We start from the raw sequence: 26,984 nt of genomic DNA, 5'->3' as shown, positions 1-26,984 counted from the left end.
TTTTATTCCATTCCAACAAAATTTTTTTGTGTGTGTGAATGAGTGTAGAAAAGTGTCAGCAGACTAAGCCGAGATGCACGTGACTGTCATTGAGGCCAGTGGGCATAGTCCACAAAAATGGACAGGAATAGGAACTGTCTTGAGTTTTGTTTGCGGCAACTAAATACTGGTTGTTACTGGGATCATCTTGTCAGCCTTGTCACATTAGCCGAGGTCCTATCCTGTAATGGAACAGTTAGCTTTTCCCACACAACGTGGTTGTTGTATAGATCGCTCTTCCTGAATGACCAGAATATGTTGGACATCCCCTTTAAGATAAGCCAGAACAATAAGTAGTGGTAAATTTTTTACAGAAGAAAGGCAACAGAGGTGATGGCTAAGGCTGGCCCTATAAATGAGAGCTGTCAGTAAATCATTTATTTGGCCTCCAGCTCTCTGACCTCCATCTTTTTTTTGCCTTCCTTTGGATCAACACTGTAGGGTTATAGGCTATCTTCATCCAACCTCATCTTCTTTGTACAGTAACTATGTCTCAGTATCTGATTTATGGGGCCAACTATAAGTTCCTATCAGTTCTATTCCCAGTAACCTACTCCAGTGTTTCACGCCAGCTTTGTGTGTGCAGCTGTGTTTACACCCGTGTGCCAAACCCTTGGCAGTGATGTGGATGTCTAATATAAATACACGGAGTATATTCATCTGGAACGTCACAGAATTAGGAGTGTTCATTGTGTATCCTAAGTTAGCACTTCCTTGTACAGACAATTACATGACATTTCCACTGTCATCATATCCCATACAATTGAAAAGTCTAGTTCCGGCAAGGATGAGGTACTGTGTGATACGGCGAGTTCCGTATGGGGTTGAAACCTTTAAGTCAAGTTGCCAAAATTTTCATTGGGGAGTACCTTAGTTATACCTATTTATGAGAAAGCTGGGTGACGTCAATATACGTAGCTATGTATTGGCCTAGTAATGATGTCACATTATTAGTAAATAGATTGTACCACTAATTCTAGATATTACCGTATATACTCGATAAAAAATATGCAAATCTATTCTCCAGGATGTAATTAGGAGAACAGTGCCTCTGTATGCTGCCCTCTAGTGGGCAGCCCCCTTAACATCATGCATGACTCAGTTAATAAGCCTACTAACATGATGGGGAGTTTATTCCCAAATTAGTATTTCTATCCCAAAAGGAACAGATTCCCAGCTATGGACAGCACTGTTTCGGTCTTTTGGACCTCCTTAGCATAGCGCAGGGATGCTGATTTGGCAGAGTGAGAGACTATAGACCAGGGTCAGGGGATAATCATACACACCATATATACTCGAGTATAAGCCGAGTTTTCAGCACAGTTTTTGTGCTGAAAAAGTGTGCCTCGGCTTATACTCCCGTCAATACGGTAATTGAAAATGTCACATGACTGGTCCGCAGCGAAAGACATCTGTGGGAGGCTGCTGGAGCAGCACTGCTGCCGATAGGTGAGAGGTGAGGCAGCGCTACCTCCAGGACCGCCCCAAGATGTTTCCAGAGCATCTTCTCTGCCTTGGAAACAGCTTAAGGCGGCCCTGGAGACAGCGCTGCCTCACCGACCACCTATTGGCAGCAGTGCTGTTCCAGTGGCCTCCCACAGATGTCTTTCACTGCGGACCAGTTCAATTACCACTCGAGTCAATATGGTAATTGACTCGACCGTAGTGACTCAGCTGCAGCGAGCCTACGCTCTAGTCCCGGCCCCTCCCCCGGCTACATCACACGCCGGGTGACGTGGCCACATTAGCTCAGGCGCGCACCCAGTGTGTGTCGATGACGTCTTACGGCGTCTCAGCACAGGCGGCGTCATCACGCCCCCTAAGCTGAGACGCAGTGGCAGCCGCGGGAGAAGATGAGCAGCCACGGAAGAAAATGAGCAGTGGCAGCAGAAGACAAGCAACGCAAGCAGCAGCGCGTGGTCGGTAAGTATGAGAACTTAATGTTTGTTTGTTTTATAATAGTATTCCCAGCAGGTATCGGTGTATTTACCAACCTCCCCAGACCTTATACTATAGGCCGCGGAGGCCGGCAGTCAGTAGGCCTGAGCCCCGGCCGCGATCCCACTGCCGCTATTATTATACTCAGGGGTCTTTTCAGACCCCCGAGCATAATAATCGGAGCCCCAGGGGAGGTGAGAGAAAATAGTAAACAGTTTTACTCACCTCTTCGGGATCCCATGTTAATCCTAGCTGGCTTCGGGCCTATATGGTAATATCCCAGACATCATGTGGTCTGGAATATTACCATATAGGACCAAAGCCTGTGCTAGCAGTAACAGGCTATTACTACTACCACAGGCTTTGGGCCTATATGGTAATATCCCAGACCACATGACATGTGGGATATTACCATATAGGCCTGAAGCCAGCTAGGATTAGCATGAGCACAAACAGAATGTCATGCATTTTCCCCCCTCGGCTTATACTCGAGTCAGAAAGTTTTCCCTGTTTTTTGTTTTAAAATTAGGGGGGGTCGGCTTATATTTGGGTCGACTTATACTCGAGTATATACGGTACACTGTCAGTTCTATTTATAACACTACTCGTTCTAGATATTACACTATTAGTTATACTTGTACCCCATCAAATTTCTATGGCAAAAATACGTGATATAAAACTAAATCTTTATTAGAATCATTAAAAACGCACATATATAGTGATGTTATATTATTAGTATATAGTCCTATATTCGATATGGTCCTTGTGTTAGTGTCAAACAGAACTATATAGACTACACACTAAGGTCTCCTACACTTACACCTGTTCAGTGCAGGATAGAAATAAAGACGCTACTGATAAAAGAACGCATGTGTGACTAGCATCCATCTATGATAAACAGGACTTCTAGAAGTAACTGCCCAACCACACCCTCACAGTATACCCTATAGCCCTCTATTCACATTTATAGAGACAATAGAGGATATATATTAATGTGGGCTATATGAGGGACATGCGGTTCTAAGGGGTATTGACAAGGGAAATTAATGTCATATAAGTTGCACTAAATAGAAAGCTATATATTAGCAACTATTTCTCCCTTGTTAAAACTGCAACAATATGCTACTGTGTGAACATAGCCCATTGATAGTCCATCACAGCAAGTTACAAGTTGCACCTATGTAACTGCATATTGATGAGTCCTGAATTTTTATTCAAAGTGAACGTGGATGCATTGATAAACCACATCAATTCACATTTGGGTAAGCAGAACTAAATATCTGCCTGATAACTACTCCTATTCATTTAAAGGGGTATGCTGTTAGGCATATGCTGTTGATATTATAGCCCACATAAAAGCTCAACCCCGATAATTAGCAATAAGTCTCTCTACGCGTTTCCCTTGGCATTTCCCTATCTACCAAGTTCATCAGGAGAACATCCTATGCCTAGGAGATGAATAAATAACCCAATAGTTGCGGTAACAACCACAGTTCTCGGCGCCCTGATGGTGGACGCCGATACTTGATGTAAACCCAAGTAGCGTCTTTATTTCTATCCTGCACTGAACAGGTGTAAGTGTAGGAGACCTTAGTGTGTAGTCTATATAGTTCTGTTTGACACTAACACAAGGACCATATCGAATATAGGACTATATACTAATAATATAACATCACTATATATGTGCGTTTTTAATGATTCTAATAAAGATTTAGTTTTATATCACGTATTTTTGCCATAGAAATTTGATGATCAAAGAAAAAACCCAGACCACTGTTGTACTTATACTTGTACCCCAAGCACATGACCAAATGAAGACTGCAAGGGGCACTTTCCTCTCTGCCGGTTTCAGTATAAAATCGTTGGAAACCGAGCAGAATCTTGGTGGACATTATAATAGACGTTGTAATCTATGGGGTCCATGGGATTCCATGTGTAACCGCTTTTTAAGCAGACAGGGTTTCCATCTTTCTGACTCCCAAGCAGACCCCAAGGATGGAAACCCAAACGCTAGCATCAGATGCACACTCGGTAGTGTGTATAGGCCATTATTCCGCTTAGTTATAGTTATTACACATTTAGCTATTACACTACTAGTTATAATTATGACACTATTATATTACATTGCTATAGGTATTATTAAACTATTAGTTATTACATCTATAGGTGTTACCATATTATATGACACTAGGTATAATCATTACACTATTAGGTATATACTGATTATGCTTATATACATTATTATACATTATTATACTTACACTACTGTCTATGATTATTACACTACTAGTTATAACGCTGCTATTAGAGTTATGCTGTTGCTATAGTTACACTACTAATTATAATTACGGTATTATGCTGTTAGTTAATACACTACTAACATAGTTATTACATTATTATAATAATTCGGCCACATTATGATCACTATACCCTACAAATATTCTCTTCCCCTAAATTCATGAAGAGGCTACGGCCTAGAGAAGGGACTGTCTTTGTAGCATAGGGGTCTCTAGAGAGGTCACCTTGTCGATGCCAGGCAGCTCTCACAATTTGATCAAACTATGCAAGACAAACTTCATTTCCAGGTGTTTCTATATAAACAGTAGGTATTAGCAGTAACGCTCTTTGCACTAGCAGAGTCCTGTTGCAATTTTTTGTGTTTGCGCTCCTTACACAATATGGCACTCACACTGACCCTTACTGCTTTGTACTTGGGCTGTTTGATACAGCGGTGAGGCTAGACTTTCATCTTGTGCTGTTTAGTCATAGTAATGTGTTGTTAGCATAGACTTATGCAGCAGGACTTTGCCTTTAAAAGTTATTGTCATGTTTGCACAGGATTCTGGAGGCTGGGAAGAGCATTAAATAGGATTAGGGCCAGTGGGAAGAGAATTATTAAGGGTGAGGACCACTGGGGAGAGCATTATAAAGGACAGGGACCAGTGGGGAGAGCATTATATAGGACAGGGACCACTGGGGAAAGCATTATATAGGACAGGGACCACTGGGGAGAGCATTATAAAATGTTTGGGCACTGGGGAGAGCATTATAAAGGACAGGGACCAGTGGGGAGAGCATTATATAGGACAGGGACCACTGGGGAAAGCATTATATAGGACAGGGACCACTGGGGAGAGAATTAAATAGGACAGGAGCCACTGGGGAAAGCATTATATAGGACAGGGACCACTGGGGAGAGCATTATATAGGACAAGGACCACTGGGGAGAGCATTATATAGGACAGGGACCACTGGGGAGAGCATTATATAGGACGAGGACCACTGGGGAGAGCATTATATAGGACAGGGACCACTGGGGAGAGCATTATATAGGACGAGGACCACTGGGGAGAGCATTATATAGGACAGGGACCACTGGGGAGAGCATTATATAGGACAGGGACCACTGGGGAGAGCATTATAAAATGTTTGGGCACTGGGGAGAGCATTATAAATGATGGGGACCACTGGAGAAAGCATGTCCAACTTTGTGTCCGGTTAAAAAAACGGTTTAGCTGCGGACAGGTACAAAACGCTCACGGGCGCTCACTTTCCAAGCCCATTCACTTAAATGGGTTTAAAAACTGACTGCCAGGTTCCCGTCCCCTGTCCAGTTTCTCGGGGCAGAAGACGGTAACCCAGCTGGATTGCTTAAAGCACACACGGGCGCAGATGTGAACCCGCCCTTACGCATGCAGAAGACGGAAACCTGTCAGATCGGGTCCGGCCGTGAGTGGCTGTGTTTTATGCTTTCCGATGTGAAACCGTTTTTTTAAAATTGGACACAGAGTACTGCATGTCTGACTCCTATAACTCCTATTAGTAATTACACTACTAGTTATTATTCTAATACTCAGAATTGTGACAGAATTAGTTACAGCACTAGTTATAGCTGATACTATTAGTCATAATCAATGCTTATAGTTATGACACTACTAAATATAGTTATTACACTATTACTTCTATTAGACTCATTTAAAGAAGATAACTAAAAGCTACTAGTTATAATTTTTATATTATAATAATTACTGCATTAGTTATAGTCATTATACTACTAGTATCATCACACTATTAATTACACTACTAATTAGCATTATTAATTACACTAAAAGTGATAGCTATTACTTTATTTGTTAGTTATAGTTTGCAGTTATTGCAGTGCCATAGCTATTGCACTACTAGTTATAATTATGGCAGAATTAATTATTACAATACTGCTTATACTTAGTCATAATCATTACATTAGTTATTATACTAGTGGTTACAATTATGACACTGTTATTTATTATACCACTACTTATAGCTGACACTGTTAGTCATAGTCATTACACTAATTGTTCTAGTTCTGCTTTTTATTATTACGCTACTAATTAGAGTTATATCATATAGTGCATTGTACAATTAGTACAATTTTAGCCTATAATAATTGCACAATATTTACAGTTAGATATTACATTAGTTATTAGATTACTAGTTATAGTGATTACACCACTAGCTATTGTTATCACACTATTCATTACACTATTAGTTATCTATATTCATTACATTACTAATTATAGTTATTACATTATTAGTTATTGCACAACTGGTTATAATTGACAGCTATAACACTACTAGTTATTACACTATTAGTTATTTCTCTACTAATCATGACACCATTTAGTTATTACTGTAGTAAGTATTGTTATTACTCTGATAGTTATAAGACTATTAGTTATTACACTACTAGGTATAGCCGACAATATTAGTCACAGCCATTACATTATTGGTTATACACTCACCGGCCACTTTATTAGTTACACCTGTCCAACTGCTCGTTAACACTTAATTTCTAATCAGCCAATCACATGGCGGCAACTCAGTGCATTTAGGCATGTAGACATGGTCAAGACAATCTCCTGCAGTTCAAACCGAGCATCAGTATGGGGAAGAAAGGTGATTTGAGTGCCTTTGAACGTGGCATGGCTGTTGGTGCCAGAAGGGCTGGTCTGAGTATTTCAGAAACTGCTGATCCACTGGGATTTTCACGCACAACCATCTCTAGGGTTTACAGAGAATGGTCCGAAAAAGAAAAAACATCCAGTGAGCGGCAGTTCTGTGGGCGGAAATGTGTTGTTGATGCCAGAGGTCAGAGGAGAATGGCCAGACTGGTTCGAGCTGATAGAAAGGCAACAGTGACTCAAATAGCCACCCGTTACAACCAAGGTAGCCAGAAGAGCATCTCTGAACGCACAGTACGTCGAACTTTGAGGCAGATGGGCTACAGCAGCAGAAGACCACACCGGGTGCCACTCCTTTCAGCTAAGAACTGGAAACTGATCCTACAATTTGCACAAGCTCATCGAAATTGGACAATTGAAGATTGGAAAAACGTTGCCTGGTCTGATGAGTCTCGATTTCTGCTGCGACATTCGGATGGTAGGGTCAGAATTTGGCGTCAACAACATGAAAGCATGGATCCATCCTGCCTTGTATCAACGGTTCAGGCTGGTGCTGGTGGTGTCATGGTGTGGGGAATATTTTCTTGGCACTCTTTGGGCCCCTTTGGTACCAATTGAGCATCGTTGCAACGCCAAAGCCTACCTGAGTATTGTTGCTGACCATGTCCATCCCTTTATGACCACAATGTACCCAACATCTGATGGCTACTTTCAGCAGGATAATGCAATGCCATGTCATAAAGCTGGAATCATCTCAGACTGGTTTCTTGAACATGACAATGAGTTCACTGTACTCCAATGGCCTCCACAGTCACCAGATCTCAATCCAATAGAGCATCTTTGGGATGTGGTGGAACGGGAGATTCGCATCATGGATGTGCAGCCGACAAATCTGCGGCAACTGTGTGATGCCATCATGTCAATATGGACCAAAATCTCTGAGGAATGCTTCCAGCACCTTGTTGTATCTATGCCACGAAGAATTGAGGCAGTTCTGAAGGCAAAAGGGGGTCCAACCCGTTACTAGCATGGTGTACCTAATAAAGTGGCCGGTGAGTGTAGTTAGGACACTATTCGTTATTACACTACTAGTTATAGGTGCGACACCTTTCTGGCCCTACTTGTTATGATTCTATTATTACTGCTATAGTTATGACAATTAATTATTATCCTATCTGTCATAGTGATGACTATTATGTGATTACACTACAATTTCTAGTTTCCACTATTATTACACTACTAGTTATGGTTAGGACACTATTATTAGGGGGCGTTCACACTACCGTCGGTGTCCGACAGGTAGTGTCCGCTCCTAGTGTCCACTCAAAATCTGGCACGGACATTAGGAGCGGACACTAGCTGTGTCCGTGACACCTGTCATTTATTTAAATGGGCATCGGGTGCGTTCTTTTGCACTCCGTGCCCTTCCTTCCCTGTCCAAATGTAAAGATGTCCGACTTCTCAAGCGGACAGAAGAACCCGGTGGACACCGACGGTAGTGTGAACGCCCCCTTACACTACTAGTTGTAGCTACGTCACTATTAGAGATGAGCGAGTAGTTAAATATATATTCGTTTCGGGTAGCCCCTCAATATTCGACTACTCGAATCGAATATAGAATCCTATTATAGTCTATGGGGAAAAAATGCTCGTTTCATGGGTGAGGGTCGGGCTGCATTCTCCGAGAAGTCTTCTCCGTGCGGCGTCTTCCGTCTCTTCATTCACTCTGCCAGGCATTGGGCCTGGGCAGAGCCGACTGCGCATGCCCGCACTACAAGAAAATGGCCGCTTACAGTCAAAGCGGCCATTTTCTTGTAGCGCGGGCATGCGCAGTCAGCTCTGCCCAGGCTCGATGCCTGGCAGAGTGAATTCAGAGCCGGAAGACGCTGCGGGGAAGCTGCATGGAGAAGACTTCTAAAGGTAGGAGAAGGACCAGCGTTGATTGGCCGACTGTATAGCATTCTGCCAATCAATGCTGGTTCTGCATTGAATTTTTCCATTCGAATAGTGAGTGGTACTCGATCGAGTACGAGTATTTCGAATACCGTAGTATTCTATCAAATACTACTCGCTCATCTCTAGTCACTATTATTACACTACTAGTTGTGGCTACGTCACTATTATTACACTACTAGTTGTGGCTACGTCACTATTATTACACTACTAGTTGTGGCTACGTCACTATTATTACACTGCTAGTTCTGACACTGTCAGGCACAGTTATCATACTGGTGACTGAACTACATTCCCTCCCGGAGAAGCCGCAGACTACACGATGACGTAGTCGGTGACGTCAGGACTATTCTCCGATCTCTCCCCCATAACAACGGAGAAGAACGTCATCCCCAGCAGCAGGGTAACGTGTCTGAGACCACGCCCCCAGGCATCTGCCACTCTAGCCCCGCCTCCTGTCCCCACGCCCCCTGCTGATTAGTGACTGCCACTACAGGCCGGCTCCGGTGCGCTCTGCTCTGCCCTCCCACAGATCTGGGCTTTAAATCCCCGGCACCGGTACCGCAGCGGCGGAGGAGAGGTATGAGCCAGTGACTGCACGAGGAGGCGGAGGAGGGGTGCGGCATCACAGCGGCGGGTGAGTGAGCGCCGTGCACCGGCTGATGTGTGAGACTTGTGCCTGGCTGCACCGGCGGGGCCCGGGGATGTGCGGGAGGGGATGGAGCCGGGATGTGCGGTCCTCTATTGCATCAGACGGCAAGTGATCCCAGTGTGCACGCCGCCCGTGCTGGTGCTGGAGGGGGATGCTGTGCAGCACATGGCTCAGCAGCATACAGGCTGCACTACTGACATCTATGTCATCACTGAGGACCCCGCACCCCTGCAGGCTGTACTACTGACATCTATGTCATCACTGAGGACCCCGCACCCCTGCAGGCTGCACTACTGACATCTATGTCATCACTGAGGACCCCGCACCCCCTGCAGGCTGTACTACTGACATCTATGTCATCACTGAGGACCCCGCACCCCTGCAGGCTGCACTACTGACATCTATGTCATCACTGAGGACCCCGCACCCCCTGCAGGCTGTACTACTGACATCTATGTCATCACTGAGGACCCCGCACCCCCTGCAGGCTGCACTACTGACATCTATGTCATCACTGAGGACCCCGCACCCCCTGCAGGCTGCACTACTGACATCACTGAGGACCCCGCACCCCCTGCAGGCTGCACTACTGACATCTATGTCATCACTGAGGACCCCGCACCCCCTGCAGGCTGCACTACTGACATCTATGTCATCACTGAGGACCCCGCACCTCTGCAGGCTGCACTACTGACATCTCTGTCATCACAGAGGACCCCGCACCCCTGCAGGCTGTACTACTGACATCTATGTCATCACTGAGGACCCCGCACCTCTGCAGGCTGCACTACTGACATCTATGTCATCACTGAGGACCCCGCACCCCTGCAGGCTGTACTACTGACATCTATGTCATCACTGAGGACCCCGCACCCCTGCAGGCTGCACTACTGACATCTATGTCATCACTGAGGACCCCGCACCTCTGCAGGCTGCACTACTGACATCTATGTCATCACTGAGGACCCCGCACCTCTGCAGGCTGCACTACTGACATCTATGTCATCACTGAGGACCCCGCACCTCTGCAGGCTGCACTACTGACATCTCTGTCATCACTGAGGACCCCGCACCCCCTGCAGGCTGCACTACTGACATCACTGAGGACCCTGCAGGCTGCACTACTGACATCACTGAGGACCCCGCACCATGCAGGCTGCACCCCTGCAGGACCCCTAGTGCCCTACAGCTAGACCAAGGCTGTGTTCACACTCTGCAGTCTGTTATTTGCAGCTATGTAGTATAAGGTCTTCTTCTCCAGTCAGTGGTGCTAGATGGGCTCCTGCCATGTCTGCCCCTTTCTATGGTCTCTAGGGATATATCTCTCAGGATTCAATATTTTTAACCAGTCAGTACAGTAAAAAAAAAAAGCTCCAGTTTTTGCCAATGCTGTGTGTACAGGTACCAAGTGTGATGGGGCATGAGGTCTATACTTTACTGGTATCCACACAGTGTGTAGACGGAGCCTTGTGTGACCCATCACCTATCCCAGGTGGCCTATATACCTAAACAGTGCAGGTTTTATGGTACACTGGTCACATGACTGCGTCATATCTATACAGTATATACCAGTGATCAGGATCTACCATTACATCTGTAAGCAGGGGCCACTAGATCTGGGGTTGGGCTACCAGAAATGTGTGGCAATGTCCCGTCATTGTGTTTTCTAGTGCCGTCCGTTGGTGGATGATGTCTGGACCAGGGATTAGTTAGTGTAGGTGGCCTTCAATCCCTGATAGCCACTGTGCTCTGGAAAATGGCTAGGCAGTGGAGAGGAGCATAGTGCCATGTATGGAGAAGACAGGATTGTGGCGCAGGTTGGTGGCCGATATCCATAGTGGTGCGGGGCTTTCGAAAAGTGGCCACATTGTACATGCACTGACTACCAACCTGGTGAGCCTAGTAGGGAGAGTCACAGGCCAATGATGAAACGGCCCTTTACCTTCCATATATCCCAGTATTTCTATGTATGTATGTATTCACACTGCGTGGAAAGTTCCTGCAGTTAGTCAGATGAATAGTAAATCTGTTGTGCAGGACTGATGTGTGAATTGTACATTTATGTCCTGGGGGGTTTATTTCCATGGGTAGCGTGAAATCGCCTGTGCTGTGTACATGACAAAGTGTCTGCTGTATATCGTCACGTGTACGAAACCTACTGAATGGCAATATTTATACATCGGAGACCAAAAATGAACAAATTCGCAGAACAAATGGTGTCCTTCACTACTGGATGCTGTAATATGACGCCACTATCTTCCTAGGAGGCATTGATTTTAGAGGAGAACATGCAGCTTCATAAGGGCACGATATGGCGGCACGCTGACTGTCCATGGGTCCATAATACGGACCACAGTATGAGATCTGTGCATGTGGAAATGTGATATCTGTAAAGCGCTGTGGAATATGTTGGTGCTATAGAAATAAGCAAATGAAATACTGAATGATATGTGAATGACTCTTAGGACGCTTTTATCGAGAAGTGTTTTGTATCAGTGTTTGTAAGGTAAAACCAGAAGGGAGTCAGAAGCGGAGAAGACAGAAATATTCCCATTATACTCTATTTCTTCATAGGATCCACTTCTGGTTTTAGGTTACAAATACTGACGAAATACTGACCGTGTGAAAGTGGCCAGAACCTCAGGGTCGGGGGATTTTACTGCTGTAACACAAGGCTAAAGCGGAAGTGACCAAGTCATAAAGGGGGCTTCCAACCATGGAGTTTTTCATATTGATGACCTGTTCAGGCGAGGTCACCGATATTTGGTTGGGGTCTGACACCCGGAACAGGAACAGAAAACATGGCTGCTTTCTTCTTGTCATGGACCTCCTATCCGTGGGTCACATGGCAAAGCTACGGATCAGTACCATTGAAATATATGGCATCAAGCTGCAGCATGGCCATGTGACCAATGGAAGAAGAGGCAGCAATGTTTTGGAAGTTCTGCACAATCCCTTTAAATGTGTCTATTTACAAGGTGCATCTAGAGCCGTGTGAATACACACATTGACATTCATGTTATTCACATGGCAATAAATAAGTCTATTTCGGGAACTTGAATGAGCGGATTATTCACAGACGATAATTCTTCAATTACGAATTGAAATGGCATGCAGTGGGTTCACACACCCACACTTCTCTCTAACCACGGCAGTCAGCCATTTAAGAAATCAACTTGAGTTGCAGAGGTACGGTGTGTGGCAGTATTAGGGGCATTGGATTCGTAAGCCTGGTGTGTTGCACCATTATATTGGGGGCATTAGATTCGTAAGCCTGGTGTGTTGCACCATTATATTGGGGGCATTAGATTCATAAGCCTGGTATGTTGCACCTTTATATTGGGGGCATTAGATTCGTAAGCCTGGTGTGTTGCACCATTATATTGGGGGCATTAGATTCGTAAGCCTGGTGTGTTGCACCATTATATTGGGGGCATTAGATTCATAAGCCTGGTATGTTGCACCTTTATATTGGGGGCATTAGATTCGTAAGCCTGCTGTGTTGCACCATTATATTGGGGGCATTAGATTCGTAAGCCTGGTATGTTGCACCATTATATTGGGGGCATTAGATTCGTAAGCCTGGTGTGTTGCACCATTATATTGGGGGCATTAGATTCACAAGCCTGCTGTGTTGCACCATTATATTGGGGGCATTAGATTCGTAAGCCTGCTGTGTTGCACCATTATATTGGGGGCATTAGATTCGTAAGCCTGGTATGTTGCACCATTATATTGGGGGCATTAGATTCGTAAGCCTGGTGTGTTGCTCCATTATTTAAGGGAGCATTACATTGAAAGTCACTGTGTGTCCTTGTTAGTAGGGGACATTATATTCAAAGGTGCCGTGTGGGTCATTTTTAGTAGGGGGCAGTATGTTCAGAGGCACGGTATGGCGTTATTATTAGGGTTCATGATGCGACATTGTTATTCGGGTCCATTCCTGAAAGTAATAGTTGCAGAATTTTTGTGATGCTAAACCATGTATAATGTAATCCGAGTGATTCATGTAACATGTGACTCATAAAGGTATGGTTACACAACTGTTAGCACATATCATGGCTACACACCTGATGATAAAACATATGGCAGAAATAGACAAGGTAGATCTTAGGAGATGCAAATGTTTGATACAGGCGTCTGCAGATCAGAGCATGTGCGCCATGGGTATGCCAGTGGCATAAGACAAGTAAGGGTTAAATCTGACAGCAGAATTTTTGTGGACGAATCCGCTGAGAAAATTCTGCCTCCTTATTCATTTCGGCAGGAGCCAACAGAAATCTCCATCATATTGCACCCGAACCTCCCATTGAATTGAATGTGAGTAGACGTTTTTTTGCTGCCGACAGGAAGATTTCCACTGTAGGTTTTGGTGGGTCCTGCTCCAAAGAGCTTTATGTGAAACTGGCGTTCATGAGGTTTAGTGGGTCAAAATGATGGAGATGTGCAGGTTTAGTAGTCGCCCCCTGGTGTTCAAAATGTATCGGTCTGTGGACATCATTCTAGTGAGACTTGGTTAGACTTGAATGTCCACTAGAATACAGTACAGCTTCTGCTGTATTGCTGTATTCTCAATGATCAAGTAGGTCTGCTGTATCTTTAAGGGTTAACATACTGCCAACTTCCTTCTCCTTATAAGAGTCAAGCAATGAAGGGAGAAGCCATTAAATAAAGCCATGGACAGACCATGCCCCTCTTCTCCTTATCAGGGACAGAGATGAGAAAATCATTCATACTGGAATAGAAGGGAACTGTAAAGTGAACTGTAAAATGCAGTTAGTTAGAAATCTTACAATTATGTGCTTTTGGGAAGAATATGCAAATCTGTCTTCCATGATGTAATTAGGAAGTCAGCTGCTGCCTCAGTATTGCAAACCAATAGAGGGCGCTCACTGGAATGTGCAAGCCTGTCTTCCCTGATGTAGTTAGGAAGACAGAATTCCAGTGAAATAACCCAATAAAGGCTGCTCCCTTTGTAATGGCACCCCCTGGTGGTACTTTAATAGCTCCCCCCTCCCTTCTTAGAGTCTTAAAGCAGATCTTTGTTCAGGCTTAGATACAGCATGCCAGCTTTTGTACTCTGAGGATACAGCAGAAGCTGTACTGTATTCACATAGATATGCATGTCTAGCAGAGCCTCACCAGAATGCTGTGCACAGACATCAAACATTGTAACCACCAGGGGAGCCACTGCACGAATATAACTGCAATATTTCTGCAAGCAAAAATATGGTTTTAATAACTTAACTTTACAAACTTGCTGTAAAAGTTTGGCAGAGTGTGGTTAATGCCATTTATATTGATGCAACACCTTTAAAGAAGACTTCACCAATTCAAGTTCTTACGCTGGGTTCACACCTGCGTCTGGGGTCTCCGTTCTATGGTTTCCGTCTTCTGCATGCCAGAAGACGGAAACCATAGACCGGGTCCGGCCGTGCGCGGCGGTGAGCGTTTTGCGCTCTCCGCCGCGAAACCGGATTTTTTTATCCGGACACAGAGTACTGCATGTCCGACTCTGTGTCCGGATTATAAAACCCGGTTTCGCGGCGGAGAGCGCAAAACGCTCACCGCCGTGCACGGCCGGACAGCTTTCTCACCCATTCAAATGAATGGGTGAGAAAGTCTCCTGCAGGTTTCCGTATCCTGCCTGTGTTTTAGGCAGGAAACGGAAACCTAAGTACGGAGACCGGGCCGCAGATGTGAACGAGCCCTTAGTGTGCAATAGGAGTTGTTGCACTGATTCCAGAACAGTAGGAATTTTCTCTCTAGCCTCCGCCCTTCTTGAGCAATAAGTGCCGTTAATTTTTGTGCCTGATGTGGGCGGTGTCAGGCAGGGGGTGTGACTCCGAGCTCCAATCAGAGGCAGCCAGTGTCAGGGCTCAGAATCACACCCCTTGTCTGCTCCTGCCTGACTCCGCCCTCCTGACAGTACAGAGACTAAATAGCATATCAGACACCAAAACTAACAGCATTGATTGCTCGGGAATGGTGGGGGCTATAGAGAAAATTCCAACTGTGCCAGAAACGGTAGAGCAGTGACTATTAAATGGTGTGAAGAGCTGGACTTGTTGGAGGTGGTGGAAGGGCCTCTGAAACACATCCAAGAGACAGTTTTACATAACCCAGTTATTAAAATAAATGTTCTCCAATTTCTAGTCGCCTATCTAAATAATGATTTTGTTGACAGAACAAATGAAAGTTGTTTTGCATCTTCTCAGAAAGCCGCTCATACTTGTACATCAAGGACTTTTCAAGAATGTGATGGGAGATATATCTCACCCTAGATATGTATTCTACTCTCCGTGCCACATATGTCCGCACCACCATAACTTCCTCACTATATCTGCTTATACTATTCAGTTCATGACTATGTAAACAGATGCCATGAAGGGGCGATGCTAAATGCCTAAATGGGTCACCATGCATATGGCTCATGAACTATGGTCATAGAATATCATTTTATGATTTGAGTGTTCCTGAAAACTTAAGGCACATTTTTATGGATGGAAATTGAAAACCATTCCAGAGAGCAGGGGCAGCACGAGAGAAGTTTCACACACGGGAGTTAGAGGATATCATTTGGGAGGGCAGTAGTTGAGGATGGGTAGCTTGGTAAACCATGATACCGTAGGTTTGAAGACTTGAGTTTTCCAGTTTCTAGTCCCAAATCTGAAAAATGTTCAAAATCCACAAATACCAAGCTATTTTGGGACACTGGGTTCATATGCAGGAATCTGCCATAGATTTGGGGGTGGATTCTGTCCCTAAATCTGTGGCACATTGTGTCCCGAATCTGCCTCTCATTGTTTGCAATTGCAGGCAAAGATTGTAGCAGGATTCTGAAATAAATCAGCTCGATCTTGGTGCAGATTCACTGGCTGATTCGGATTCCACGCCCTGGAAGTCCGTGCCAACATTGGTATTCCGTCACTGCAATCCCACGCCCGAATACGGTAGCGGAAAATGAAGAGGAATTTCTCTTCATTTTCCGCCGTGTCAACTTAGCCTCACCATATCCCCCCTCCTCCTCTGCACTGGTAAATGGGTAAGACTCTGTTCACACTAGCATCATGGCTACCATGTATAACAGAAGCCATGATGATGTTACCGTTCTGTAGCAGTACAGATCTTTGCGGTGTGCCAGGCTCTCCTGAGCATTGCTGATGGTATCTGTATTAAAGCTGGTTAACTTATTACTTTCTTCTGACTCGAAGCCAGAAACATAATTGCCTTCTGATGAATGGAACGTTCTCGTGGCTGCTCCAAATGAAAATGTCCAACTAATTAAAATAACAATGTAAGACTTTTGTAGGTCACGGGAAACTTCAGATGGCGCTCTCTATTTTTACAGACCTTGTCATTGTGTTAGGATTCATTATTTGTATAGACAATATTTACTTTCCAATAATCCTTTGATACGTCATCAATAAATCTCTAGATCTCCTACTGGGGACGTCTGATGTGACCAATAAAGGGAGTCTGTCACTAGAACCCTGTAGATCAACTCTGCGCATAGATGGGTGCCATTTACCCTTGTGAATTGTTTCCTCTATTCCCAAGATATCAACGTTTTTGTAAAATCTGCAAATGATCTATTTGGAGCAATGGCAATGCCCTGGTTGCTCCAAAGAGCTCGTTTGCTTGATACTGTCTACCAATGGAGCGCTCTGTTCAATCTCTGTAGGACTGCCCAAGATGGCCAACATCTATTCCATCAATCCACTAGCCAATGTATAGAGTGACCGGCATCTTGCCTCTCCATTTAGGTGGGGAATGGGACTCCTGTTTGCATGAACGATGAGGTTGCAAGTGGTTGGACCTCCACTGATCCATTATCTTTTATCCTGCAAGTGGGGGGAGATAAAGCTGGCACAACCACTTTAGCTAATGTAAGGATGGCACATGTGTAGACTTTGCTTCTGGTCTTCAGCATTTGGTGGCTTGTTGCTTTACAATCTCCCCATACTCCATCTTTGTGGAGGGACCGGCTATGGGATTCTTACAGTGACTAGTTGCTGGGCAGAGGGGTCTGTAGCTCTGCTATAACTGCTAATGTTGGAGTAGACTTGCTGTGACTACAAGGACACATCATTTTCTGGTGTAACTACTGGGGCACAAAGGGTTTGAAGCTCCAGTAGACTCTTCAGAAAATGGCGGTGGGGAGTTGTCTGCTGTGCATCAATTGCTCCTCTACCCAGTTATGTTGATCCAGGCCCCAGTGTCTGTTTTGGCACAGAGAAATTGTTTTTCTGCCTTGAATTTATCTCAATATTCTGGCCCGTTGGAAAGCCAAAGTCCAAGTGATGAATAGTGTCAGATAAAATGGCGGACCTCACTCCACAGGTTCTGCAGCTGAAAACAATGGCTGGAAGATTCTGGCAAGAGTTCGGCGCTAATTTTGAGGTGAAATTCACATTTATCTGTAGGAACCTCGCCTAATACTGTAATTCCAAGCCGTCACGTTTGGCTTCGAGTCTTGACTAGATGTATCCAGGATACTTATACTGTAATCCACTTGAGTTAAAATGCATGTACTCCTACTCCGCCTTGTGAGGAGATAAACACACAAGTGCAGTTCTCACTGATGTGACACGGCCTGTTATTAGTCTTACTCCCCCAAGACTGACTTATTTTTAGCCCTCGTCTTTACACGGATACATTCATCTCTACTCATCTTGGAGCACCACCAGATTCCCAGATCTCTGCTGGGACCAAAAATAAAACTCATTATTTTATGAACAATGGCCCAGATCTACTACTACACATTGGAGTAAGCGTGACACATCTTTGGTGCATTGCATTTCTTTAGGCTAAAATTTTCCAACTTGCTAAACTGTTGTAAGATTCTGGCTTAAAGTAAGCCAAGAAGAAGGTGGTGTAAATGTTGGCTAGACAGTATAAAGCAGGGGTCCTCATACTTTTTAAACAGTGGGCCAGTCCACTGTCCCTCAGACCATTGGAGGGCCAAAATATAGTTTAAAAAAAAAAAATTCCTCCCTACACGGTATTAAATGCTCTACAGTAGCCCTCCCACATAATATTAAATGCTCCACAGTAGCCCCCTTACATACAAACACTTACCTGAAGAGCCGCCGGGTGTCTTCCTCCTTCAGACTGCAGGCACTGATGACATGCGTCATTGCGCCAGGGCTGAGGTGACTCTCTGCAGTTGGTGTAGACCACGGTCGCTCGGACCACAGTCTACACTGACAGCTTTCAGATACACTCACCGGCCACTTTATTAGGTACACCATGCTAGTAACGGGTTGGACCCCCTTTTACCTTCAGAACTGCCTCAATTCTTCGTGGCATAGATTCAACAAGGTGCTGGAAGCATTCCTCAGAGATTTTGGTCCATATTGACAAGATGGCATCACACAGTTGCCGCAGATTTGTCGGCTGCACATCCATGATGCGAATCTCCCGTTCCACCACATCCCAAAGATGCTCTATTGGATTGAGATCTGGTGACTGTGGAGGCCATTGGAGTACAGTGAACTCATTGTCATGTTCAAGAAACCAGTCTGAGATGATTCCAGCTTTATGACATGGCGCATTATCCTGCTGAAAGTAGCCATCAGATGTTGGGTACATTGTGGTCATAAAGGGATGGACATGGTCAGCAACAATACTCAGGTAGGCTTTGGCGTTGCAACGATGCTCAATTGGTACCAAGGGGCCCAAAGAGTGCCAAGAAAATATTCCCCACACCATGACACCACCACCACCAGCCTGAACCGTTGATACAAGGCAGGATGGATCCATGCTTTCATGTTGTTGACGCCAAATTCTGACCCTACCATCCGAATGTCGCAGCAGAAATCGAGACTCATCAGACCAGGCAACGTTTTTCCAATCTTCAATTGTCCAATTTCGATGAGCTTGTGCAAATTGTAGCCTCAGTTTCCTGTTCTTAGCTGAAAGGAGTGGCACTCGGTGTGGTCTTCTGCTGCTGTAGCCCATCTGCCTCAAAGTTGGACGTACTGTGCGTTCAGAGATGTTCTTCTGGCTACCTTGGTTGTAACGGGTGGCTATTTGAGTCACTGTTGCCTTTCTATCAGCTTGAACCAGTCTGGCCATTCTCCTCTGACCTCTGGCATCAACAACGCATTTCCGCCCACAGAACTGCCGCTCACTGGATGTTTTTTCTTTTTCGGACCATTCTCTGTAAACCCTAGAGATGGTTGTGCGTGAAAATCCCAGTAGATCAGCAGTTTCTGAAATACTCAGACCAGCCCTTCTGGCACCAACAACCATGCCACGTTCAAAGGCACACAAATCACCTTTCTTCCCCATACTGATGCTCGGTTTGAACTGCAGGAGATTGTCTTGACCATGTCTACATGCCTAAATGCACTGAGTTGCCGCCATGTGATTGGCTGATTAGAAATTAAGTGTTAACGAGCAGTTGGACAGGTGTACCTAATAAAGTGGCCGGTGAGTGTATATGTGTATTTGCACATACAGCTGAAAGAAGGGATTGCTAACTAACGCTGGGTTCACACCAGCGTCCCGTCTCAGTTCTCAGGTTTCCGTCTTTTGCAGAAGACGGAAACCTGACAGACCATGTCCAGCCATGATCGCTGGTGAGCATTTTATGCTTTCTGCGGCGAAACGTGTTTGTTTTTTTGTTTGTTTTTTTTTAAACCGGACACAAAGTCCTGCATTTCTGATTTTGTGTCCGGTTAAAAAAAAAAAAAAAAAAAAAAAAAACTTTCGCCACGGAGAGCACAAAACACTCACTGGCGCTCACAGCCGGACACTTTGCAAACCCATTCAAATGTTTCTGCAGAAAAATGTCTGCAGGTTTCAGTTTCCTGCCTGAAACCTGCATAACGGAGACCCCGGGCGCAAATGTGAACGAGCCCTTACTGGGTATTCTGTACCTGATTCCCATTAGGGAGCGATCCAGGCGACGGCCCTAGGAGCTTCATTATAGGTGCGCTCCTGCCAACGGGCCAGAAAAAATGTCCTCGGCGGGCCGCATGTTTGGGGTCCCCTGGTATAAAGCATCAGCCACTGTCCTTGGATTCGGGGCCTAATCGTAGTCCTGTCCATTGCTCAATTTATATAGTTTTATCAGTCCCAGACTCCTCTATGGCAGTTCTTGGCACATGCTGAGGTGAAGCTGGGAAGTTTACACCTCATGCTGCTGGTTTAGAGGCTCCAAACTGGTGTGGGGTTTCCTTTAATACCTGCGGTAGTATAAAAGTGTCAGTACTTATAGCAAATGATAACTGGTATAAATCGGGCAACTTTCTATGAATTTAGTTCTTAAGCATAAGACAGCCCTGTGTGGCGTTGTCTACGTGTATACATATATATCCATGTAGTATGCACATGGTCTTGAATTGTTGTCACGTCTTCATTCTCTCCCCTCCACATGTCAGTATTGCATGCGCCTCGTGTTTCGCTCTATCACATAATTTCTCCCATTTTACGGCCGCAGTGCGCAGTATTCTGCTCCGTACACGGCGCACCCCTCCTTGTCACTCCGCACAGAAGAGCTTCTTTGTGGCTGAGGAGTAAGAAGTGGAATTCCATAGTCACTTGGCAAGCGTGTGCTGGAGCCTAAACAAAGTGGAAAGTCTGGGGGTGGAGGGGTAAAGCGCAATTTTATCAAGTGTATGTAATACTTTATATGAAAACTACTGATTTTTGGCTTTTTTTTTTTTTTCCTCCAGCAGCGACCCTGAAAGCAGACGACTGACGAAATAGTCCAACCCTGCAGCAATAATATTCCGCCCTATAGTGATGCCTTTAGCTGAAGAAAACCTCCTGTTAGGAGACCCTCCGCTAATCCTTCCAGTGGTTATCATCGGTATGTCAATGAGCCACGTGAACCTAAACTTACAAACAAGTCTTTATTTTCTGCAATTATTGGTTATTAAGAAGTTTTGTAATCTAATTTGTTATAGGGGTTGTCCAGAATCTGCAGGTCATCCACAGGACTGGTCATGAGTATCTTAACATTTGGGGTGCACCACCAAGACCCCATCCGACGATCTGTTTTGGCCACTGGAAGCTATATATTAGGTATACGGCCAGACGTAACCTGCTTTAATTCAAGTGAATGCAGTTCCAGGTGCCAGTGCTACAGTGTGCAGAGCTCTGTACACCGTATACAGCTTCTGGTCCGTACTGTATAGTGCTGGCACCTGAAACTGCAGCCCTGCTCCCATTCACTTGAATTAGAGCAGGGTTACTTCCGGCTGTACACATAGTATATGGCTTCTGGCGACTGATGCAGATGATCAGGATGGGGTTCAGGTGTCATACCCAGACTTATCCTGTGGATGGGTCATCTGTATCATTTACCTTCAGATCCTGGACAACCCCTTTAATGGATTTTGGCTTCTTTCCTTGAAATCCTGTGCTGAGATCCACTCCTGGTCCCCTATATATTCTTTCCTCTGAAATTTCTGATTGTAAGTACAGGAGAGAACAGATGTAATACAGAGATGCTGAATCTGGAGGGGGTCGGTTCATACTCCTAACTCAGGAATTATAAAACCTAGAACTGTGGTTTTGGTGTCATGTGAAAGATGAGATTCTCATCTTTCATATGACACCAAGCTCTATTTAATATTTTCAGGGATCTCCATTTCCATATTTCTAATCTAGTTAGAACTTGGTGTCAAATGAAAGCTCTGACTCTCCTTTCACATGTCACCAGGACAATGGTTCTATTATTTTTATAATACCTGAGCTGTGAGTGTTTAATCCCCATTCAGATTGACACCCATAGTGGTGGTGGTGGTGATGATGATGCTGTCGTTGTCAGTGTTCATGCGCTGTGTATGTCCTCCTCTCCATGCATTGCACTAGTCCCAACACTGTTTGGAACGTTTGCACCAGATGTTCTGTTTCGCTGTAGCTGCTGACAATGTACTGTACACTGGAAAATCTATACAGCTTGTACTAATGTAACAAATGCATTTTCCATTCCAGGAAATGGACCATCTGGAATCTGCTTGTCATACATGTTGTCTGGATACAGACCGTATCTATCTCCCGAAGCTTTACATCCAAATCCCATTCTCCACAGTAAATTAGAAGAAGCAAGGCACCTCTCTATCCCTGAGCAGGTAGATCCATGTCTGACAATTGTACTTGTGTTTCAGAGGAGGGGGATTGCTCTTATAGGATACTCTGTTTACACCAAGTCTTGGGGCAGTTGGAATTTTTTCACTAGCCCTCCTCATTCTCCAGAAATCTGTTATTTTCATTATAATTCGGCTCACTTCTGTCAGGTGGGCGGTCCTTAGACATTCTGCTCCAGCACAGGACTGCCCACTTGACAGGAGAGGATAATTGTGCTGTTAATAACAGAAATGATTGCTCAGGAATGGCGGGGGTTAGAGAAAAAATTCCAACTCCACCAAAATCAGTGGAGCGGATCCTACCGTGTTGAGGTGATGAAAGATCATCTTCAATATAGGATATTTTCCCAAGAAAACTCCCCCATTAGAGGTCTAATGACTGGTTTAGAGCTCCACACACTTTCAGTAGTTCTTCGCAAAGTGCATATTTGACTGAAAGTTATTCCTACTGATCCCCTCCCCCTATACACATGTACGTTTTAGGGAGAAGGGTGTGGGCTGTTGGAAGGCAGTGGCTTTATCTGTTTGAAGAGCGAAAGGATGGGGCGTGTAATATTTCACATGCCCAAGTCTTGTTGTGAAAACTGTGACTCCCCCCTAATAAATGTTGTAGTCGACCAGTCCCATTGAGATAGGTGGGTGATTTGAGCAACGTTAATATCATGTGCATGTGTATAATATTCACCAACCTTAAACCGTGCTAGACGTCCCTGGAGTCTTAGTACTTGTGTGTACGCTGTATCTTACGCTGGGTTCACACCAGCGTCCGGTCTCCGTTATCAGGTTTCCGTCTTCTGCATGCAGAACACGGAAACCTGTCATGCAGAGTCCAGCCATGAGCGCCGGTGAGTGTTTTATGCTCTCCGTGGCAAAACCGTTTTATTTAAACCGGACACAGAGTACTGCATGTCCTACTCTGTGTCCGGTTTAAAAAAAAAAAAAAAAAAAAGTTTTGCCGCGGAGAGCATAAAACGCTCACGGCCGGACACCTTTCAAACCCATTCAAATGAGTGAGTTTGAAAGATGCCTGCAGGTTTCCGTCTCCTGCCCAGCTTTGTGCAGGAAACAGAAACCTGCAGAACGGAGTCCCGGGTGCAGATGTGAACGAGCCCTTAGTCTACTGTGCCATCCATTGCAGGATTTGGAATACTTGTCGGAAGGATTGGAGGGTCGCTCATCTAACCCTGTGGCCGTATTGTTTGATACACTTCTGCATCCAAATGCCGATTTTGGTTACGACTATCCATCTGTACTCCAGTGGAAGTTGGAGCAAGAACACTACATTCCTCATATAGTATTAGGGAAGGGGCCCCCCGGCGGAGCCTGGCATGTGAGTACAAGTTATTCTTATTTTATGTAATATATATATATATATTATTGTAGCTGCAGTGGAATGCATATTGGAGAAAAGTTATAAGAATATAATATATACCGCTATTGTATACCCTTCATTTTATATATTATTGTGTATCTTACTCTTTGTAGGATATGGAGGGGTCCATCTTGACTCTCAGCCTTGGGGACTGGATGGAGTTACCTGGATTAAAGTTTAAAGACTGGGCCATGGGTAAGAGAAGGTGAGTACCTACTCATGTGTGGTGGACCACAGTGGCCTGCAAATACTTCAATGTTACTGCTCCCGACAACCACCTCAACATAGTAGATACGTTAGAGATTGTTCCACCAGTACATGTCATGTTCAGTCTATAGATACAATGACCCATGTTTGTTTTCTATACGCTATTAAAAAAATGTGTGAAGAGTTACGACATTCACTCGTATAGTATGGCGCCACCTGGTGTTTAAAGTGTGCAGCAATGTTCATGTCCTCTTAATGACGTGAGTGATGGTGGACACACATGCTCAGTTAATCTCTGGTGGGACAGAAAACCCCTCTAATGCTAGAAAATTCTCTGATTCCATAGTTTTCCATAGATTGTAACGATCTCTGATGCCTTTTGTTTCTTCCATGTAGAAATATAAAGAGTGACCGGGCGACACCGGCCGAAGTGGCGTCTTATTACAAACACTATGTGAAACTTATGGGAATTCAGAGAAACTTCATAGACAACACCTACATCACTTCTGTGGTCCGACCTTACCGGGAACCAGACGACTCTGAAAGCCAGAATTCTGAGGATGCCCCATGTGAAGAAACTCGCATTGATAAAGAAAATGAGGCTGCACTGAAGAAGAATTGGGAAATTCACGGTTATCGGAGGGAGGCAGATGGTTCTCATCAACCTTTCTGTCTCTTCACAGAAAATCTAGTTCTAGCCACAGGAACATTCGATGCTCCAGCTCGGCTGGAAGTCCATGGAGAAAACCTTCCATATGTTTCACATTCAATTGCAGAATTTGAAGACGCTGTGGGGAAAGGAAGGCTGAGTGGAGCGGTAGATCCCGTCTTGATCGTAGGAGCTGGCTTGACTGCAGCCGACGCTGTCTTATGCGCACACAACAATAATATCCCGGTAATTCACGCTTTCCGTCGAAGACTCAACGATCCAAATCTCATTTTTAAACAATTGCCCAAAAAACTGTATCCAGAATATCACAAGGTGTACCATATGATGTGCACACAAGTCCCGTCTGCTGCTTCCAGCTTGTATCCCTCTTATACAAGTTATCCCGAACACTTTGTACTTTCTTTCAAGCCAGACATGAAGTGCGTCCTTCAGAGCACCAGTGGACTCAAGAAGGTCGTAAAGATCTCAATGGCTTTAGTCTTGATCGGGTCTCACCCAAACCTCTTTTTCTTAAAAGAACAAGGTCGGAGTTTAGGACACCATCACAATGAGCCGATCACTTGTAAAGGCAACCCCATGGAAATTGATCCGTACACCTACGAATCTTGTAAGGAACCAAATCTGTTTGGCCTTGGACCTCTAGTCGGTGACAATTTTATTAGGTTTCTGAAGGGTGGTGCCCTTGCCATAACAAGATGTATAGAAATGAGGCAGAAGAAGACAAGACATCGAATGGTGGAAAGCAGCAGTGAGGACGGGGTGTCTTAAAAGGCCTATGTTCTGTCTTTTGGCGCATTTACTGCTCCCTAAACCCCTTCCATGATCTGCAAGCTTGCAGATTCCATCAGTATGTGTTTTTGCACAGTGCAATGTATTTCATATTCTATGGCAAGACTGAAATAAAGTGCTGCTTTTGTAGAAGATCCAGTCTTAGAGGACTAACCAGACTTTCCAATGTCCATTGTCTCTTGTGCAGTTGGTTATATTTACATACTGATACTTTTATTTATATATGGGTTTTTGCATTTTCGGCCTCTTATTTCATTCCTTATGTTCTGAATTTTATCTGTCGGAGTTAAGTCTTGTTGAGCTGTAGAAATAGAGCAACATGGAAGTCTGTCCTTTGTATAGTTCGACAACGCTCACTGTTGTATATTTAGGGACCGTGAACTAACCTTGTTCTTGACCTAAGATTGCCGTAACAGTACGTGCTACCGGTGAAGGATGTTGGGGTATTAAAGAGGACCTTTCATGAGTTTGGGCACAGGCAGTTCTATATACTGCTGGAAAGCCAACAGTGTGCTGAATTCAATGCACTGTCGGTTTTCCCGATCTGTGCCTCGGGTGAAGAGCTAGCGGTGCTGGTACCGTAGCGCTTCACAGTCAGAAGGGCGTTCCTGACAGTCGGTCAGGTACATCCTTCTCCACAGCAGCGCCTACAGCGCTGTACAGTGTGAGCGGGGAGGAACAACCCCCTCCCTCTGCTCACCCATAGACGAGTATTATCAGGAGGGGAGGAGGCGTTCCTCCCCGCTCACACTGTACAGCGCTATAGGCACTGCTGTGGAGAAGGATGTACCTGACTGTCAGGAACGCCCTTCTGACTGTGAAGCGCTACGGTACCGGGACCAATAGCGCTTTACCCGGAGCACAGATTGGGGAAAGCCGACAGTGCACTGAATTCATACTGTCAGCTTTCCAGCAGTATATAAAACTGCCTGTGCCCAAACCCATGAAAGGTCCTCTTTAAAGTGTTCTTATCAAATCGATCCCGATACGTTTTTAGAATTGCCGAAGTGAAGTCCTGCTGCTTATTCAGGCCCAGGCTTGTGTCTTCTTAGAATTTTAGACTGGGTAAATGTTTGCATTATGTAAGATTGTCCGGATACATTTCTCGAAACTTTTAAGCTGGATTAGAAAGTTTTAACTTTCACATTCCCTAAATTGAAAGTGTTTTATAGAAAGTGATGGATTTGGGTTGGGTGGGTCTATAGATTCAATATAGATGCATTGCACTTGTGCAAGTATAAAAGGTTCCCCTTTAAGGGCTTATTTTGGGTGGAATAGGGGGTCTGGACAATTTTTGGGTTTAGTGGGGTTCTTTTTTTTT

General features: G+C 44.7%; 1 protein-coding gene across 1 annotated transcript; it reads left to right on the top strand.

Moving 5' to 3' along the window:
- Window positions 1–9,489: 9,489 nt before the first annotated feature.
- On the top strand, window positions 9,490–25,847 carry OSGIN2 (oxidative stress induced growth inhibitor family member 2). The gene is made up of 6 exons (XM_075270302.1): window positions 9,490–9,507; window positions 21,207–21,343; window positions 22,474–22,610; window positions 23,764–23,955; window positions 24,111–24,202; window positions 24,601–25,847. The coding sequence occupies exons 2-6, from the start codon at window positions 21,277–21,279 to the stop codon at window positions 25,640–25,642; spliced, it is 1,530 nt and encodes a 509-aa protein (XP_075126403.1). The 5' UTR covers window positions 9,490–9,507; window positions 21,207–21,276; the 3' UTR covers window positions 25,643–25,847.
- The last annotated feature ends 1,137 nt before the right edge of the window (window positions 25,848–26,984 follow it).

Source organism: Leptodactylus fuscus, chromosome 4 (genome assembly GCF_031893055.1).
Source record: "Leptodactylus fuscus isolate aLepFus1 chromosome 4, aLepFus1.hap2, whole genome shotgun sequence".
NCBI classification, from domain to species: Eukaryota; Metazoa; Chordata; class Amphibia; order Anura; family Leptodactylidae; genus Leptodactylus; species Leptodactylus fuscus.
This window is presented reverse-complemented; position numbering and strand designations above follow the sequence as displayed.